Genomic DNA, 18,407 nt, shown 5'->3' on the forward strand with positions numbered 1-18,407 from the left:
AAAACAGTAGCTAGCGCCGTAGCATGGTTCCTCAAAAGCGTTGTTTATTTTGACAAAATTAAGGCAATTAACCTAAAATATATCAATCTAATAGACGTTACAAGCCTCGTAAGTAACTCAAAGACTCGTGAAAATTAATCATTTTGTTGGAGTGTAGGTGTGGTTGTGTGGTCGTGGGGTAATCATTTGTCCCTTGTCCATTTTTGGCGGAAGTGATTAACCGGAAGTCGGGCCTCTTTTCATTGCACGTGAATCGCGACTGGCGACCTGGCGACCTCTCGATTCCGCCGAGCACGTGTGATCGCTGCCTGTGTCAACATTTGCTTCTACTTTGTGTTAATTTAGGTGATCTGCGTCAATCTGTAGTGAATGTCTGTAGTGAATGAGTTAATTTGCTTCTTGGCCAAAGGCGCGTCGACCGGACCAAAGAATCAAGCCCTTACGTACATCACAGGTCTGTATGCGCCCGCTCCAGGTGTCAGTTTGCCCAGAATGTTCCAATTTCCTAGATCCTTCATCATCACAATGGAGAACTTGATCCTCACGTTGCTTATGTATGGGATGCATCATTGAAATGCCTATGTAACTGGCCAGTGAATATTCTCACACTCTACCCATTTTTTTCTAACCCGAGCTATTCGTATAGGGTAATGTAGTCTTATGTAGATATGACAAGCGAAAGTGACATGGTATGACTGTTATGTCTCACTACATAAACCTCTGCGACACACATTACGATGGACCGTCCACAAATGCGTAAAATTCGTACATTTTGATGTAAAGGTTCTGATGACAATTTAGAGCGAGTGTAAACGTTTGGTGAAAGTATATAGTGCACTTTGTAGCAATTTGCAACGTAATGAATTATCTAGTTACTGTACAGTTAGCCATGCCGTATTTATTCATACAACGAATTCATTTAGGCGCTCAAATTACATCCTGTAGTTATCTGCAGATGGCAAGCATTCCGAAAAAAAATTTTTAAATTGCGAAATTTCTGCCAAACGAAACGCCCGTGTTGTGCATCTCGTTAAACACAGTGTTTTCACCAAAGTGATTGTGCGTAGCAGTCTATTTCACCCAGAGGTAATATATCGGATATCGGAACTTTAGGTAGCGAGAATGTCTAATTTCCCAATAGCTCAGTGTTCGTTGACTCTTTATTGCCACCGGTGCACAGAAATGGCATAAGTAAGACGTGTACAAACGTGCACACCGCGTCACAAAGGGTCAGTTGTGTCTTATTACGAGGACCACTAATTGATGCTTACAGGCCTCCCAGATTCGGAAGATGGACGCTCCCTCCTGCTCAAAAACCCGGACATGGTGAAAGCGGTGGCCCTGCTCGTACTACAGGACGAGAACTCACAGACCATCTCCCGAGCGTACAAGTGCCTGACGAACTTCACGTCGGTGCCAGCCATCTCGGAGCACCTCGTCGAACACGACTACGGTGGCCTTCTGGCCCACCTGGTCAACAGGGTGCTCGAAAGCGATGACTCTGCAGCACTGCAATGCGCCGCCATGCTGTCGAACCTCACCAGAGGCAGGCAGGGTGCTGAAAAGCTCTGGACGCTGCTGCGCTCGACCAACAAGAGCGACGCCCTTCTGGCAGCGCTCTGTTCCAGCACCAGCGAAAACCACGACCACCTCAGCTTCGTCTTCTCAAACCTCTCTCAACTTGACGAAGTTCGGAGGTGAGCGAATTGTTGGGAGGAGCGGTGCAGTACATCTGCAGCTAACACGAAGCTAACATACAAGGCGGCATTGAGTCAGTATGTGAAATTTTACTGGCCGATCCCCAGCTCACCTGTTGACACACAGTGTTACACCTAGAACTGCGTTTCTGTGCACCCTATGGGGTGTCTTTCTGGCGCACAACAATCTTGCTTGCCTGTGGAAAATGCTGTGGCGTTCACACCTGCAGTGTGTACCCCCGCCCCCAAAAGTTTGCGGAACGCAAAATATCCGAGAACGCTATATTCCCACTTTGTCTGGGAACATAACCCCCAAATAAATGTTCCAGCCTGTAGTAGTGCCTGTGAACTATACAGGTACCTGCTAGGATAGAAGCACCATGCACTAACAGAGCAGAAATTCCCATTTTCAGTGGAGCCCACGTTCCGTAAACTTCTGTGGGCGGGTATACACCGATAATGTGCATGCTGCTTGCTACTGGGAAGTAGAGGTTGTTAAAGCGAGAAAAAGCACACAAGGAAGAAGATAGTTGCTGTGCAACAGAAATACGTTCCAAGGAATGCAGCTCATTTTATAGTATGGGGTTAAAATGTAAAAGCAGCAATTAAATGTAAACTGTTCTCAAGAGACGCCGCAAAACCATTAGGTCATGTGTTCCACTTTAACAAGCACTAAGCTCGCTCCTTTACTAGTCGTTTCTGAACATTGCTGTTGTCGTCTACCTGGAAGCGCTGGGAAACCAAGGGTACACTTTCGGTGCAGGTGGTTACTGGACCAGGCAGCCAGGAGGGTGCAGAAATTCTTTCCTTTTCTGACACTTGAGACTTCTACGGTACGAAAGCATGGCACAGCTGCAGTGTTGCGGAACTGCTGTTTTGAAACCGGTATGCATGCAGTTTCACTATTTATTAATTTAAAAAATTTTTTTTTGTTTAGCTGCCAGATGAATGCGCTTTTTTCTTTTTTTTAAAGGCTGTGTATGAGTGAAAGGCAGTGCCATGCAGCATCTTCTCTTAAATGCATGCATCAACAAGTCTGCGAAGTCCCACTGGCCAAGCACTACATAGAAAAATACATTTCTTAAGACTGGCAGTCTTTTAATCCTCAAGTAATGGCCGACAATTCATGGACAGTGTGCGAGTAAGATTTTTTTATCTTTTAAGTTTTTGCTGAGACTGTAGTACTGAATGAAGTCTTTTGTGTCTTGTGATGGATTACAAGATTGCATTGGAGGGTGGGGGTTTAATTTATTCATAACACCTCAAGTGACCCGGCTGTTGAAGCATTACATAAGGGTAATATTTCCAAAAAGTACCATAATTTATAGAGTCTCATCTCTCTTTGAGAAGCACTGCAGTTGTTAATATTCCTTTAGGCTGTGTTGGCTTTCCTGGTGCAAAGGTGACGAAGCCTCTGATGTACCAGCCACAAGGTAGTGTTCAGTGAAAAGGTACAATGAAAGTAATCATTCCTTCATTATAAACCAACTAGCCTCAGACAAGTACATGCTGCGCATGATATCATGAGGAGCAGGTACGGGAGTTTCATACAGACGGTACTACCCCTCTCTTATTTTTATTTCTGTCTGACCTACCGTATTTACTCGAATCTAGGCCGGCCCCGATTCTAAGCCGACCCCTGAAATTCGCAAGGCAAGAAAAGAAAAAAAACCTATTCATTGTACTCGAATCCATGCAGACTGCCCCACTTTCGCGCATCGCTTTTTCGAAAAAAACATCGGCTTAGATTCGAGTAAATACGGTACCTAGTTTGTTACTGACTGCGAGATAAGCCTATACTAGCAGGCATGCAATCCAACCATCTATTTTAACTTGGTACATACTTTTTAATGGCCTTTGGATGCTACAATTTCCTTTTATCCAACCTATCTGTTCCACATCTTCAGCACATCGTCATTCTCGTGCTTCCCTGCAAATTTCACTGGTGCTCCTTCCTGGTGCATCCTTTCAAACTATGGCACAGTAGTAGATTACACAGTGCAAATCTTTAACCGAGCCGAAAGTTCAACCTTGGATGAAACAGTGACACTCGCAAAACGCTAATTAGTATCATAAAAGAGCTCACACATTTTGAAAGCGTGCAAAGACGGACCTTTCTGTCGTACTTCACGGCGAAGTGTGCAGTCCTGAAATTCCAGGCAGCTGCTTCAAGGAGCTAGTGTCAATACCGTTGTGCAAGGAGCGTCTACTCTGTCTTGCTAGGGTGACAGTGTGTTGTAGTGGATGTCCAATACGTGGACATGTATATATAGGCCCTTAATGATCTTGAGGCATGCATCATTAACCATGCTTTTTTTTGTGTGGGCATTAACTTGGCTTATAATGTGTATCCTCTAGTTTTGCAGCCACGGCTGGCCCTTTTGCTAGACTGCCTCTTCTTCATTTGCATGCTTAATGGGGCTTGACGATTGTCTCGTCATAGATATTTTTAAAAAGGAATATACTTGATCCTAGAAAAAACAAAAGCAGTTTAATGTATGCTGTAAAATATAGTTTTATGGCAGTGCTACTCGCTCCTTTTGCTAGGCGTACACAAAGTTGAACAGATCTCTCTGGCTTTGGCCAAATTGGTGATCTTATAGGCATAGTTAGGTAGCATTTTGAAACATGTAAGAGGACCAGTCTTGGGCACTAACTACTGATTACTAGCTACACATTACCACTAACCAGTTGTACTTTTTTAGATAACTTGTCACTGTAACATTTGTCACTTTCTACATGGTGATGCAGCAGTGCTGTGTTACGGTTACTAAAACGCACACAGTTGTGTAATAATAACATTTTGTAGCAATGAAAAGGAAAGTGAACGAAAGAATAAACAGCAGCTATAAACTTCAACAATGTGGTAAGTACATGAAGCAAACGAGGAAATAAAAAAATTAAGGCAGCTTTGCACTAGCGGTATGTACTTTCTATGTATTTTTTGTCTGTTATTTCTATTTTTCTTTTTCCCTCTATGTATTTCTTTCTCTTTCTTGCCTTTCTCTCTATTTCTCACTTCCTCTTTCTTTCTGTCTCTCTCTCTTTGATTCTCTTTCTTTCTATGCTATACTTTACTCTCTCCCATCCTCCTCACTTCCCTTTCCCACCCTCTTGCTATACTGTAGACAAGGCTATGCTATGCTCTGCTTGTGTGCCTGGATAGCCGAGTGGTTATGACGCTTGCCTTTGGATCGCAGCTACGTGGGTTTGAATCTCACCTTGCCCAAGAAATTTCTCTCTTTCTTTCTTTCTCTCTCTCTCTCACCCGTCAAAGTATTGCATTCCATGCCGGACAAATTGGCGCACATGTTCTGGCATTGAAACAGAAGAGGACGAAGAGAGCACGTGCCGGTTCATGATGATGGTTTTCTGTTCGCTCTGCACGGACTAACAGTAAGCTGAAACAGCGCTGCTGTTAAAATAGGACACAGACTTTTTTAAACATGTGTTTACATAATTTCTCTGTTATGCTTCGCCTTGTCCTCGTAGCGCATGCAAGTTAAATAAGCGAAAGAAGGGGGATTGAAGGGTTTGTTTCTCTTTGTTAGACGGTACTTTAATGAGAACCAACAGACAATCAAGCCAAGGAAAGTACAGGGGACGTTATTTTATAGTAATTATGATATAAATCTGAAGAAATTAAAGTGGATGAAAAGACAACTTGTTGCCGGCAAGGACCAACGTGCAACCTTTGAATAACGCGTCCGATGCTCTGCCATTTGAGCTGCAGCTGCGGTTGTCCTCCCGTCCACTTTATTGGGTATGTCTGTGCATTCAAACCTGTGAGTGTTATCAGCGCTGCTCACAGACATGACAGCAAGTGTGGAACACTTCTTTTTTCTTGCCTGTTGGTGTCACGTAGCACGTGAGCTATTTACAACCTGGCAGCTGACCAATAATCCCTCGCATCGTCCACTTTAATTGCTTCAGATTTATAATTACCAAATAACATCCCCTGTACTTTCCTTGGCTTGATTGTCTGTTGGTTCTAGTTAATGCAAGTTGAGGCCATGTAACAAGGAACAAACTTGACTAAAAATGCCACCATTAATATTTGCCAGAAGTGGTGCGTGATACTGAAAGTTGATAACCAGTGCAGCTCCTTAATAGGCATACAGAGATAAGCAGAATGCTAAGAGTTCTACAGATTCAATTAAAACCAGATTAGAACAGATATACGTTAGGTGGCTTATTTGGTATCTGTTGAGAATACCAACAAAGATCATCATCGCAGCTTAACTTTAGGTGCACTGTAAAATCAAGCAACAGGAAAACATGGCAGAAAGAAATCTAAATTATCCAAGATGAAGTAAATACATAGTGCATTAACGTGAGAATGTTTCGTTTTGTCACCGTGAAAAAGTAAGTACATTGCGTATTAATGTGAGGATGTTTCGATTTTGTCACAGTGGACAAGCAGCAAAGGAAGGGGCTAGACAAATTACATGCGCACAAAAAAACACACAAAGATTATGAAACATTTACCATGTTTTTTTGCATTTACTTGGTGCAGATGGTATGCCTTTATATTGCCAGTTGTGACATTAATGGTTCAACTCCTGGCACACTTCATCAGAAACGGTGTACTTGTATTTATAGTCAGGTACTACATCAGAAGTCTGTGGCTTTTCCTCCTCAAAGGCGGATGCACACATGCTTATCCTAATGGGCGTGCACTCCATACTGAGCGGAATTATTTCTCGAGTTGCAGAGGCATTCGACTGCCACGCTTTGCTAATCTGGTTGGGGGCCTCTCTGGACCTATTAAAGAGCCCCTAAACCGCCCAGAGATCGAAAATTTAGTTGTTTTAAAGTTGTGCACAAGTATTCAACAAACACAGAGCTGCGAGAATTTTTTGAAACGGTGCCGTAATAGCGGAGCTACACGCAAATGACGATTCAGAAATGGCCCCTGCTTGCTTCGCGCTTTCCTTTGCTTAGCTCCGTTCATCGGCTTGTCTCTCTTCCCGGCCGAGCGGTCCTCCTTGCCGTGTGAGGAGGAGCGCTCGCACGGTGAGCACGCATACCTGCCGGCAGACAAACAGCTTATTTTGTGGGTGACGTGGCAAGCGCGAATGTTGACGTCACGGCTAATGCCGGGGATTACCGAAAGCCCCGGAGAGGATAAAAGATTGTTTCTTGGAATATGTGGAGTGCCGCCTGTGGCTCGTAGCACTACCGCTTTTGGCATTGTTCATCGTGATGGCATTCTGAACTCGATGTGTGCATTTACTTGAAATGTTAAAAATTATCGAAGGTGGTTTAGGGACCCTTCAACCCGACTGTGGTACCGTGAAGGTACTCGGAGCCCTTTACTAAGGGCAGTACGGAAAGACGAGCTAGTTGGCACATATGCATCATGGGCATTTTCAAGTGCAAACTGCAACAAGGACAGTGTTCCCTCACTTGTCCTTGTCCCAGTTCACACTTGAATATTTCAATGATTTACTAAGGGTGTTACTCTGGTACACCAAATCCCATAGTTAGTAAATATTTTTTTTCATTCACAAGCTACGCATTTCTTAAGCTCTGTGCCTTTGTCTTTTTTTCTTTCCCCGCCTGTGCCTACAGACAGTAATGAGTGGCTGCTGAGTCCTGACGTCGACATTCTTCCCCGATTGCTGTATCCGCTTGTGGGCCCCGAGGAGCTGGATGACGACGAAATGGAGAAGCTGCCCCTGGAGCTACAGTACCTGGGCAGCGACAAGCAGCGAGAAGGGAGCCCGGAGATTCGACAAATGCTCATTGAGGCGATCATGCAGGTGCGGTGATTCCTTACGTTAATAAACCTGCAACTTCACATCTTTGCAGTCTATCCAGCAGTCCCCCCAATATCTACACCCATTGCATTATATATTGCAACTGAAGCAGACTTGTCTTGAAGAGACTCGTGGTAGACAGCATCATGGACGTTCTTATCACGGAATTACTTGAGGGAGGCTGCCATGATCAATTCTGAAGGTCCCATTGCAGTCTCTGGCCTTCATGACCCCTTCCTGTATGTATTCTGTAACTGTTGCCATTTGTAACAAAAAAAATTCCTTCCGATTCTGCAGAGTGACTTCTGCAATTGAATAATGACAGCACCAGTTAACATTGTAATGAACTGACATCTTATTGTATGTGCCTCAATTGCAAAGTTAAAGTACAGTGGCAATGAAGTCGCATTTAGTCATCATAAATTTGGAGCCAGTTACAAGAAGTAATCCCTCAAAATCTGTGGCAGAATGTACTCGTGTGCTGGTTTTAACATTTATTGGCATGCAATTTACCATGGGTCTGCTAAATGTTGACTGAAACATTGGCACAGCGTCACCATAGGTATCAAAGTCTTTCTCAGAACTGCCGGTCATCTAAGGATTTTTGCCAAATGAATATCATTTCGATGCTGCCAAATATCATGGCTATCGGATCTCATGAAAGTACTACTGTTATAAACGGTTTGTCTGCGTTTTCAAGTGATACAAATTAAAAGGATGCAGACTTGGGATTACTAGTTGGGTCTCCAATAACAGCAGTTGTTAAAAGTTGTGTCCAATGAGAGTTCGCTATAGTGATGTTATTTTACTGCTGGATACGTTGTTTACGAATCGTCAATTGCTGTTCCCATTTCATTCGCAGCTTTGTGCCACCAAAAAATGCCGGGAGCACATCAAGAACTCCGGAGCCTATTACGTGCTACGAGAGCTGCACAAGTCGGAAAGCTGTCGTCCCGTTGTGGTGGCATGTGAAAACCTTGTGGACATCCTAATTAGCGACGAGCCCGAGCCCGGCATGGAGAACCTCAAGGATGTTGACATTCCGGAGCATCTCACAAAAAAATTTGAAGCGTACAATGAAGAACTTCTCAAGGAGTGAATGGTGATCTTTGGTAAAGGTCATTTAAAGATTAGTGACATGACATTTTCAAACTCTCATTTCTTGCATCAAGAAAATCCCCTAGTTCAAAATTGTAGGTGAAATGCCAGGGAGTATCTAAATAATTTTCTTTATGACAGCGTTTTATCGCACCAATTTTATTTCCCAGGAGGTGTGTGTGTTATGACGCAGAAGGATGGGAGCAGAATATGCATTGTATTGGTTACCACGTGACAAGTAATGACGAGTGAGGCAGTGTGAGTGCCGCAATGTAGCGCATCACTGCCTCTTCTGTCGCGACAGATACAACTCCTTGAGAAGAAAAAAAACTGACAACGCCCCTATGTTTGAACACAAGTGTGGGTCTGGCAAAGGCATTGCTGCTAGATAGCTTTATGACCTGGGGATATTTTGCCATTGTTACATTCCCGTTGTTCCTATGGTTTCGACAACTTCTTTGGTGTTCCACTCTTCCACCTTGCCGTGGTAGCTTAAGAGCTATAGCGTTGCACTAGTGAACACGAAGTTGTAGATGCCACAGCAGCTGCATTTTGATGGTTACGGACTGCAGCAACAATTCTATGCGAAGTCTTCGATGCACAAACTCTGGGTGTTAAAAATTACTCTTTAGAGCCAGCACTACGATTTATCTGACAATCAAATTATAATTTATAATTTATGGGATATAAAAACCCCAAATTTTTTTCGATTCCACTCTTGCATAATACAGGACATAGTACTATGCCCGAGTCAACATCAAAGAGCAAATTTTAACATGGACAGCAGTAAACATCCCTGTGCCAAGATTAAAAAGGGCCAAATGTTTGCCAGGTTGCAACGAAATGCCACAAAGAAAGGCTGACACGCTTCATCAAATTGCAGGCTTCAATCCTCGAAGAACTTGCAGCTTTTGCAACTCTGTTTACTGGAAAGCATGCTTTGTAATAAAATAATTGGATTGAAACGCTTGCTTCGCAAGAAACCATGTGATTGAGCAGTGCACGAGCTTCCCTAGCATCTTCAAACATAGAAACCAACTTCGAAACTTCTTTTCTGGAATTAAATGAGGCAACACAAGAAGTTCTTAAGAAACGTGTAAAAAATATTGAGCACTTTATTGTATCATCACCCTCAAACATAGTTGAACATGACACAGCTCAAAACTTCGGAGAGATCGATTCGTGTATATAACGCAATAGCACTAACCTATGGCATCGACCACCACAAAACGGCGGTGGCAACTTCGGTATCTTGAGTTACTAGTATACTGCGACTAAGTGGGAGGACGCACCCTCGGTACTTGGTTGACTATGGAAAAGGCGCAACGGGACGGAGATACGTTTCCGTGTCTTGCCGGTAAAGACGAGCTCGTCAATTGTCTTTGCTCTGATCGACGGTGACTTCTGACAGTGTGTTGATGACCATGTAGCGAGAGAAGCAGCTGTACAGGTGTCGAAACCACAGCATCTGACTCTTGTGCTTGCCAAGTGCAACCTGCAGAAACCCATAACACGCATTAAGTTCGGCAACAATATGACCAGCAAAGTGTCGCACAAGTGCATGGCAGTGCTGAGTCAGAGCTTCGTGGATGCACGCAATTCACTGCACGACCGACAGTGAACAGCGGCGTATAAATTGGCTTAAAGGGCTCCCGACTTTCCACGCCATGTGACAAATAAATGATAAGGGCTCCCGACTTTCCACGCCATGTGACAGATAAATGATATTGCAGTGCTTAGTGGGAAAAGTTCAAATGTGCCATATTGGCACCAATTCGAATGTGAAGAATTCTGAAACAACTCCAGTACGCCGATACATTTCAAGACTTGCCAGCATTTGTAACAGTAGCTTAATTCAGACCCCGAGACATGTACTACTTCGGACTGCTCCACTACTCCGCAACCATAAAACAGCTACAAAGTGATTGCTCATCACTTTTCTCTGTGATGAGACGTAACAGGCATTCTGATCAGTTATTTCATGTTCCTGTTTAAATTTATTCTGATGGCGCCTCTTCTGTAGCATTGGGGAGTTCCAGTCACTACTATACCGCAATGGAATGCAGAACTGTCCGTTAACAATAGAAGATGAACTGCAGCCCGGAAAGTGAATCAGACTACTGTACTTCTGTGTAATGTCTCCAGCTACTCGACTTTTTCATTCACTGCTATGTACTACATTGTTAAACCACGATGCTTGCTGCCAGACTGTGCAGTGGTGAGCACACACTAGTGTAGGCACCTCTAATGCACCCAATTCCAGCAATGCCATTTATAGAAAGAAACAGACACAGCTTTATGTCCTTGCCGTGGTCAAGGGAGGTGATATGCAGAGAAATCCAGTATGAGGATCAGCTTCAGAGATTGCAAGTACAGTCGGCACATTGTGTGGGTAGTGTGCGACAGCAATAGGCTCGGAAGTCGCATACCACTTTTCAAAAGTGTTGCATTTATTGGAGGCTCCAATTAGCTTAGTAACTGCAGCGTGACATTCAAAATTCTCTCGCTCTGCGTTTCTAATCACAGCACTATTATCGCGTTGTCACTTGATAATATCAATTTCATTAAGCTTCACCAATTTTCCTACATGTGTAGCTAGACCAATGGCAGTCTCTGTGCGCAAGCATAGAAAAATAGGATTATTTTAGTTGTACAGCTTAAAAATGGTAGAAGGCTGTAAATTAGACAGATAACCTTGGCGAATACAGATGTGCATTATTCTACATTTAACTACTATGTTACAGTTGGATGATTATATTGTGGCATGCATCATCCTAACTTCCTGTTTACTGCATCAAAATGGCATACTTTATCTGCTCGAGTTCGTAGTTGTGCTATCTTCCACTATCTCGTTCGAGCAATCTTAATGGAAAGGGCATTAGAAAGGGAGGAGATAAGATGTATGCTATCTAGAGCTGTGCGAATAGCAATATTTTGGGTGCGAAGCGAATTCGAATTTTGAAGTATGAGTGCGAATCGAATCGAATATTTTTCGAATATTTCTAGAATATTTTTCTAATACTTCGAAGCGAAATTGCAGAAAAGAAATGTTAAGAGAGGATTCTTAAGCATATTCTTATGAGATAGCAACATGAAAGTGTTTCTTTTCGCTAGTTTGATGAAGCACTGGCGGGGTGGTGTTTCATAGTTGTCTTATCAAGAATGAGGCAATGTAGAGGCCGAATTCTATTTATGTACATGATTTTGTGCAACCAAAGTGTTGCCGACAACACTTTACACGTGATAGGCAAAGATGCCATTTCCTCAGTCTCTCCTCCTCTTTCAACCTCTGTGGAAGCCCAATTGATGTGGCAGACAAGGGTGTGCACCCTTCAAGTCCGGAGTTCCAAATCTGCCTTGTAGACGTCGATATATAAGAGCATCTGAAATTTTGGAGGCTAAAAAGCTTCGGCTTCCGATTTTTTGGACTTCCTGCCCAAATTTTAGGTCCAAAACAGCATTAATTGAGCCCCCACCTCTGCCACATCTTTCATCTCCATGTTGGAACCAGCGTTTTCTTGAGTTAATACATTTGCGACCGTAGCGCAGCTTGAAAGGCAGCTTTGCCGCAATATCGGGGTGTGATGAGGTGAAGCATATTGAAAACCTAGGGACCACTTTTAATAGGACGTTGACTGTGCCTTGGCTAAGTTCAACCGTAACAGAGCTTGAAAGGCAGCTTTGCCGCAATACAAGAGTGTAATGAGGTGAAGCATATTGAAAATCTGAAGGGGTCACTTTCAATCGGACAGTGACTGTATTTGTTTTTGGGAAGTTTGAATAGTGAAATTCCAGTGCAAATTGAATCGAATAGCAAACACTATTCGAAAAATATTCGAAATTTCGAATATTCGCACACCCCTAACACTATCTCATCTGGTCAGAGTACCTTTAATGGAAAGCGAAATGCTGCGCGAGGAAAGAATTTGTACACACAATCTCCTGCGGTAGCGGAGTTGAAAGCAACGTCGCAGAAAAGGTTTCCTGTTAGGTCAGTGAGTGAATTCAACTACATTTTCACACATAAGCCTTGATACTAAAAGAAAAAAGAAAGCTGTGATAATGAAGGGAAATGCTATCGTTTTGATAACCAGCATTTCAATGACTCAGCAGAAACTCCAAGTAGGACAGATATCATGACAAACGTAAACCTATGAATTGTCTGGCAATAAATGAAGCATGCTAGCATGTTCACTGTCAAAGTTCAACATAAGGATGAGCCTCACCTTCAGTGTAAACAGTGCCCACTTTCAGCGATTGCCGATAGACAAATAGTTCAATGACTATGTTGGTGTAACCTTTACAAAATGCGACACGCTAGTGTGAAGCGTGCAGACATGATTTGCGTGTCGCACTGCTAGTTTCTTTTCTAACTTGGTGTGCTTGGTCTCCGCTACCATGTGCCATGTTGTATGCTACTGAATAAAGGTAGCCTTCAATTTATGTACGACTGTGTTCTATTCTGTCATTATCTCACTCAATGCTTTTTCTTTCTTCTTCTTTTTTTAATTTGCAATCTTCAATGGCTAGACTGTGACGCTTTCGCTTCTACTTCAAACTGGAATGGCAAGCGGCAAAAATCTCACTTGGCAGCACAAACAAAGTGACTGGGAAGAGTGCTTGGTCATGAGAGCAATAGGTAATTAATTGTGCCGTGGGGTGATGTGATGGTACATTCAAGTAACATGGCTTTACAAAAGGCACTGAAAACATGCCACAATTAAAGGGATACTGAACAAAATTTTTGCTGCCAAGATTTTCAGCCAAACTGAAAGAGTGCTGAAATTGATAGAGACAACCTTCACTTCAGCCAGAAACTAGAGGAAAATAATGAATTCAATGCGTTTTTCACAAACTGCTGCCTCCAGTGGCTGCTAGAGGAGGTGATGTTTTATGCATCGGAAACAGGCATGCCAGCAATGCCAGCTGTCAGCCACGTATCTCAACCTGCTTGGCTCCCACTACGTTTCATAGAACCACTACGAACGGCACTGGTAGCGAACAGTGCCGCCGGCTGGTGTAAAGCCCCTAAATTGTGGGGAACACCTCAGCGCCTTTGTGGGAGGAAGAGAGTGAGATGCAAAGGAGAGGTGGAGAAAGGGAAGAGGACAGGAAAACGGGCACCCTGCATGCACCGCGGTGAATGTGACACGGCTCACGCTGGCGTGCAACCGCCGTGAGCTGGCAATCCTCGAAAAATACAGTCAACTGTTCAAAAATACGCAAAGTAAACTGTTTATTGGAACAGTCGTTTCTTCCGAATAGAATTTCTGTTTTCGTCAGGTTTTCCAATTTTTGTTCAGTATCCCTTTAAGCTTTAAAGCTGCACCATCGCGAGATTCATTTCTTGAAAGAAAAAAAAAAAAAAACGCCGCACAAGAAACGAAGACAAAAGCAGTGGGAAGACACACACGCAGCGCTATGCGTCTTCCCTCTCTTTTTGTCTTCGTTATTCATGTGCTGTTTTTCTTCAAGAAATGAATACGCACCAACTTGCCATTTCTTCGCGAGATCACACTTACTTTCAGGAGGGACACCATGCTCCAGGGCAGCACGTAGGCATGCTCCGAGAGGAGGTAGCTGAGGGGTACGTCGAGCAAGCCAACGTACTTTCTCAACTTGTTCACAGACTCGAGTACGAAAAGTCTGCAGCCTTTGTTTTGGGGGAGGAAAGAAGCAAAAGGTGATTAAGGACGCACATCCTGAGAGAGCTTTTCTAATTGAAATTACGCTGTCCCACACTTACCTGAAGGTGCGAGTTCCTTCTTTAGTATGCCCCTACGAGACAAGAATGACGACACAATTGTCACAAAGACGCGCAAGATCATGAAATACGGCGCAAGCTGAATACTGATAATGGCTTGGGAGTCAACTATGATATGACATCTACAGATGCCGAAGCAATGGAAAGCAGAGATAACATGAAAAGCAAGGTACAGTAATGGCTCTAGTACTGTAATTCTAGTTTCTTTTCTCCTACTTTGTGAGCAGTTTTAGCAGCACTCTTTATTATAAGAATTAGATGATCATTTACTGTAAGATGAATGATATTACTCATTTTGGAATAGAACTACCACAATATGCCAGCAGATCCCATAACCATGGAAAGCATAAAGATATCAATAAAGATTACAAGTGCATAATAATGTAACAATTCTAGCATTCAAGTTCTATTTTGTTTTCACAATTGGTCAGTGGTCTGAGTAGTTGGTAATAAGAAGGGAACAGAGATTAGTAAAAACATGTGACATCACCAACTTCCTTTCTATCTTTGACATTAATACCTACACAACACCCTTGTGAACCGCTATGTGGTTCAGATGGCCGCTGACTCCAGACTGGTCAAACGTGATGACCTGCAAAACACAAGTATTAGTGCACAAATCTTGCAAAGACAAAAGCGAATAAGGTTCTGGCCTTAAGGTTTGCATTGGTTCGCTAGACTTACGGAGTCCACACCGAGGCACTTCACATACTTCTGCACGATCCTGCCGACAAGGTTTGAATTCCACATGCACTCCGGATCATCAGGCATGTTGCTAGAAGAGAAACGAGGAGCGCAATTTGAAATTGCTGAGACAGTGCCATTTGGAAGTATTAATTAATAAGCAGCAAAATGTACAGCCACCAATTAGTGGGCCAAAGATGGCCTAGGACCCTAACGCTTTTTTTTTTACATCACCATTTCCGCATTTAAACATATTGCGTATTAACTGCATTGATCAGACATATTCTAGTTATGTATAGGTGTTTTCTTTATTTGCTATTTTTGCACTGCGAAATGTTGATACTGAATTCCAGTGTCTCCGTAGACAAAATAATTGAATGAGCTGAAGTAAATCTTTTATAAATATTGTCATTACGAATGCAGCTGCAGCACCATGCATATCTCCTAGCACAGCCACGCCACTATACCCAATAAACCAGAACAAATTTAGTTCTCATAAAAAAATAAAAAAGCACACTATAGCCTGCCGTCTGTGCTCGGAAACACAGTTTCCGAAAATTTGATACAGAAGTTTGCCCCTAGGACGTCATGGATGTGAGTGAACATAATCGGCTGGCGAATTTATCTTTGAGTTGTTCAGCAGCGGTGCCTTTGTGGCTTGTTGGACAGCGGTGTTGTAGACAGACCAGTGCACCAAGATGGGATTGGAAAAAATGTGAGACGGGCATGGGATGCCCGGGATTAATTATTGAATTTTTGGCTTTTCTGGCATATTGTATTCAGTTTGAAGGTTTGGTTAAAGCAAGTTCCAAATTTCAGAGGTGGTTAAATGACCCTGTAATATTAGTTGTCTTTTTTTGTTTTGATCCACAAGAGACAAATGTCAACTAATGCTTTGAAAGAATAATACTGTAACTGACTTAAGCCCTGACACAAAATGTTGAAGGCGAGATCAGTTGTCAGACCCCCCAACTTGTCATAACCCCTCAACTTTCGTGTAGCTTTCAGAGAGCTCGCTGATCCAAAAGGAGAAAGTGCTTACAATATGCGGTGAATCCCTGTAACTCCACTCGTGAGGTCATTCGATAATTACTTGGAAAAGCGTTGCAGGGCCCATTTAAGTGTTTTTCCACAGTGTATGTTCAGAACCTCTCCACACACTTGTGTTGACCAAAAAACGGTATGGTCACTTAGTGCAAGACAACGAAAAAAGGGAGGGAAGAGGAGCACCATTGCTCCTCCCCCCCCCCTTTTTTTCGTCGTTTTGCTCTAAGCGACCATAGCGTTTTTTGGTCTACACAAGTAATACGAACCGACTAGCCCAACAGCAGGTATCCGGTACTTCTGTGCTCTCCACACAGCTTTTACACAGCCACTTCCGTGACCACTGTCAGATGAATTCAATGACACGAACCTGTGTTGTACTATGACCAAGTTTTCACTGGGGATTCCCAAAGAAAGACAGCTACTGCGCAGCTCTTCCTTCCGTTCACTACCTTGCCGGTAGTAGTTGCCTGCAAGCAAGTGCCCACACTGTGTTAAGTAATGCCAGTCGTGCACACATTCTACAGTGTACAGTAAAGGCACACTGCAGTCAACTCCTCACATCACACTGAAACAGCCATGTTTGGGCACCAACATGGTGGGATACGAACATTGTGATGTCACGTTAGTGTTATCAGCACATCGCATGCCGGTTCTTTCACTACTTATGCAGAGGCCCAATAACGTTCCAGCGACATCGTTATCACACTGAAGCAGGTCAATCACGGCGTTTTATGCTACCTTGACGCCGTCTAAGCCACCACGTTGTGCGTCCATGACATCACGTGCAAGCTATCAATAGACAGGCTGCGAATCTAAAGATGAGTTAGGCGTAGCACAGCAAAGCACCTAGTTGTGCATGTGACTGGCCTAAAGAAGTAAATTAAACTGGCTCCGTACTTCGCTATCTTACTCCTTGAATAAGAATAAACTTGCTTCAAAGTATAAAAAAACATACTGGCATGGGGTTTTCGAGTATTCAATGAAAATGTTGACATGAAGTCAAAGCCATAATACTGGTAAGGAATCTAGCACCCTGTATAACCAAAAAACTCATTTCTATCAAGTAATCACAGCATTGGTCAAAAGAAAAATACCTAGTTAAAAAAGCCCTGAGCCACCTTTTCTTTTTTTCTTTTTTCGCAGTTTTAAAAACGCCTAGTAGTAAGTAAAGTGCGAAAAAAAAAAAAGGTCTAGCCGCTTTAATGCATTTTATCAGGCGCACAAGCGATCTTGTTAGCTGAGGCAAGACTCACTCCTGCAGTCATTCAAACGCATGTAAACGCGATATCCGGAAACATACACGCACACACATCCAGCTAAGCGCGGTAGGCAATGCGATCGGCGACGCTTCTAACTTGAACCTGTCAGCTGTTACGCACAGTGCTAAGCTTAGCTCAGATTGCGCGAGCTTACTAATTTGTAAAGTATTCGCGTCAGCACTTTTGGACAGGTTCCAGAACCACGTTCGCTCAGACATTCCTGCGTATTTTGAGGCCGGCATTCCGGAGCTAGGATAGAAAAAAGAAAGTCACTGCACGCAAACCTCTCACGCACGCACAAACACACACACACCACGTAGAGACATCACAGCATAGCACAACGCCGCTCCGGCGGCTCACCGTTGGAAAGGCACAGGAGGTAGAGCTCGCACTTCCGTTGAAGCAACCCGAGCACCGTCGGACCGAAGAACATGCACTCATCGTCCGGGTGCGCTATTACCAGCAGCACCCTACCCACTGCACCGATGTTCTTGCGCGTCCTCAGCCGACACACGTTGCATACGAACAGGTAAAAGAGCAGCAGCACCGACACAACGAAAACGGTGAACGATAACCACCAGCCATACTCCATGGTTGACGCCGGGCACGGGACAGCTTCTACCTCCGTCCTTTAGTCGTCGAAAGAATGCGAGACCCGAACACTACGTTCATCGTTCGCTAGGCTACGTGGAGTGATATACTTAACCGGCAGTTGCCAGTGTGGGCTTCGTGGCACGCCAGCATCGGTTTGCCACAACCGCAGCGTAAAAAAAGTGCCGACAGCGCTTTCAAAGCGAAGCATTTGGCGAGAAAAAACACGCCGCGAGAAAGGGCTCGGCTCGGTTTCAAAAATGGCCGTCGTTCAATCTGCCAGACTCGAGAGCGGTTGCGAGCCAAACCTAGCGAAATGCAAGACACGATTTGTCAAACATGGCTGCCACGACGCATTTCTGGTTTCTGCAGCGTACAAATGCGTAGCCTTTGAGATGTGAATTAATGTTTGACCATGGAGGTGTTTGACCATCTAGTGCGCGGTGCATACGCTACGGCGCACGGAGTGCGACAAGACCATGAATTGCTTGACGCAAGTATGCAA

The 18,407-nt window shown here is 43.7% G+C and overlaps 2 protein-coding genes across 2 annotated transcripts; one reads left to right on the forward strand and one right to left on the reverse strand.

The window, feature by feature from the left end:
• Nucleotides 1-235: 235 nt before the first annotated feature.
• LOC119390270 (protein HGH1 homolog) lies at nt 236-8,561 on the forward strand. The gene is made up of 5 exons (XM_037657847.2): nt 236-454; nt 1,274-1,697; nt 2,461-2,582; nt 7,272-7,462; nt 8,322-8,561. Exons 1-5 carry the CDS (start codon nt 370-372, stop codon nt 8,556-8,558), a joined length of 1,059 nt encoding a protein of 352 aa, XP_037513775.1. The 5' UTR covers nt 236-369; the 3' UTR covers nt 8,559-8,561.
• A 1,093-nt stretch (nt 8,562-9,654) lies between these two features.
• Nucleotides 9,655-18,175, reverse strand: LOC119390271 (N-acetylglucosaminyl-phosphatidylinositol de-N-acetylase). The gene is made up of 7 exons (XM_037657848.2): nt 17,672-18,175; nt 16,420-16,519; nt 15,006-15,096; nt 14,846-14,913; nt 14,304-14,335; nt 14,080-14,210; nt 9,655-10,052 (listed from the first exon to the last, which is right to left on the reverse strand). Exons 1-7 carry the CDS (start codon nt 17,901-17,903, stop codon nt 9,930-9,932), a joined length of 777 nt encoding a protein of 258 aa, XP_037513776.1. The 5' UTR covers nt 17,904-18,175; the 3' UTR covers nt 9,655-9,929.
• Between the last annotated feature and the right edge of the window lie 232 nt (nt 18,176-18,407).

Source organism: Rhipicephalus sanguineus, chromosome 4 (assembly GCF_013339695.2).
Source record: "Rhipicephalus sanguineus isolate Rsan-2018 chromosome 4, BIME_Rsan_1.4, whole genome shotgun sequence".
NCBI classification, from domain to species: Eukaryota; Metazoa; Arthropoda; class Arachnida; order Ixodida; family Ixodidae; genus Rhipicephalus; species Rhipicephalus sanguineus.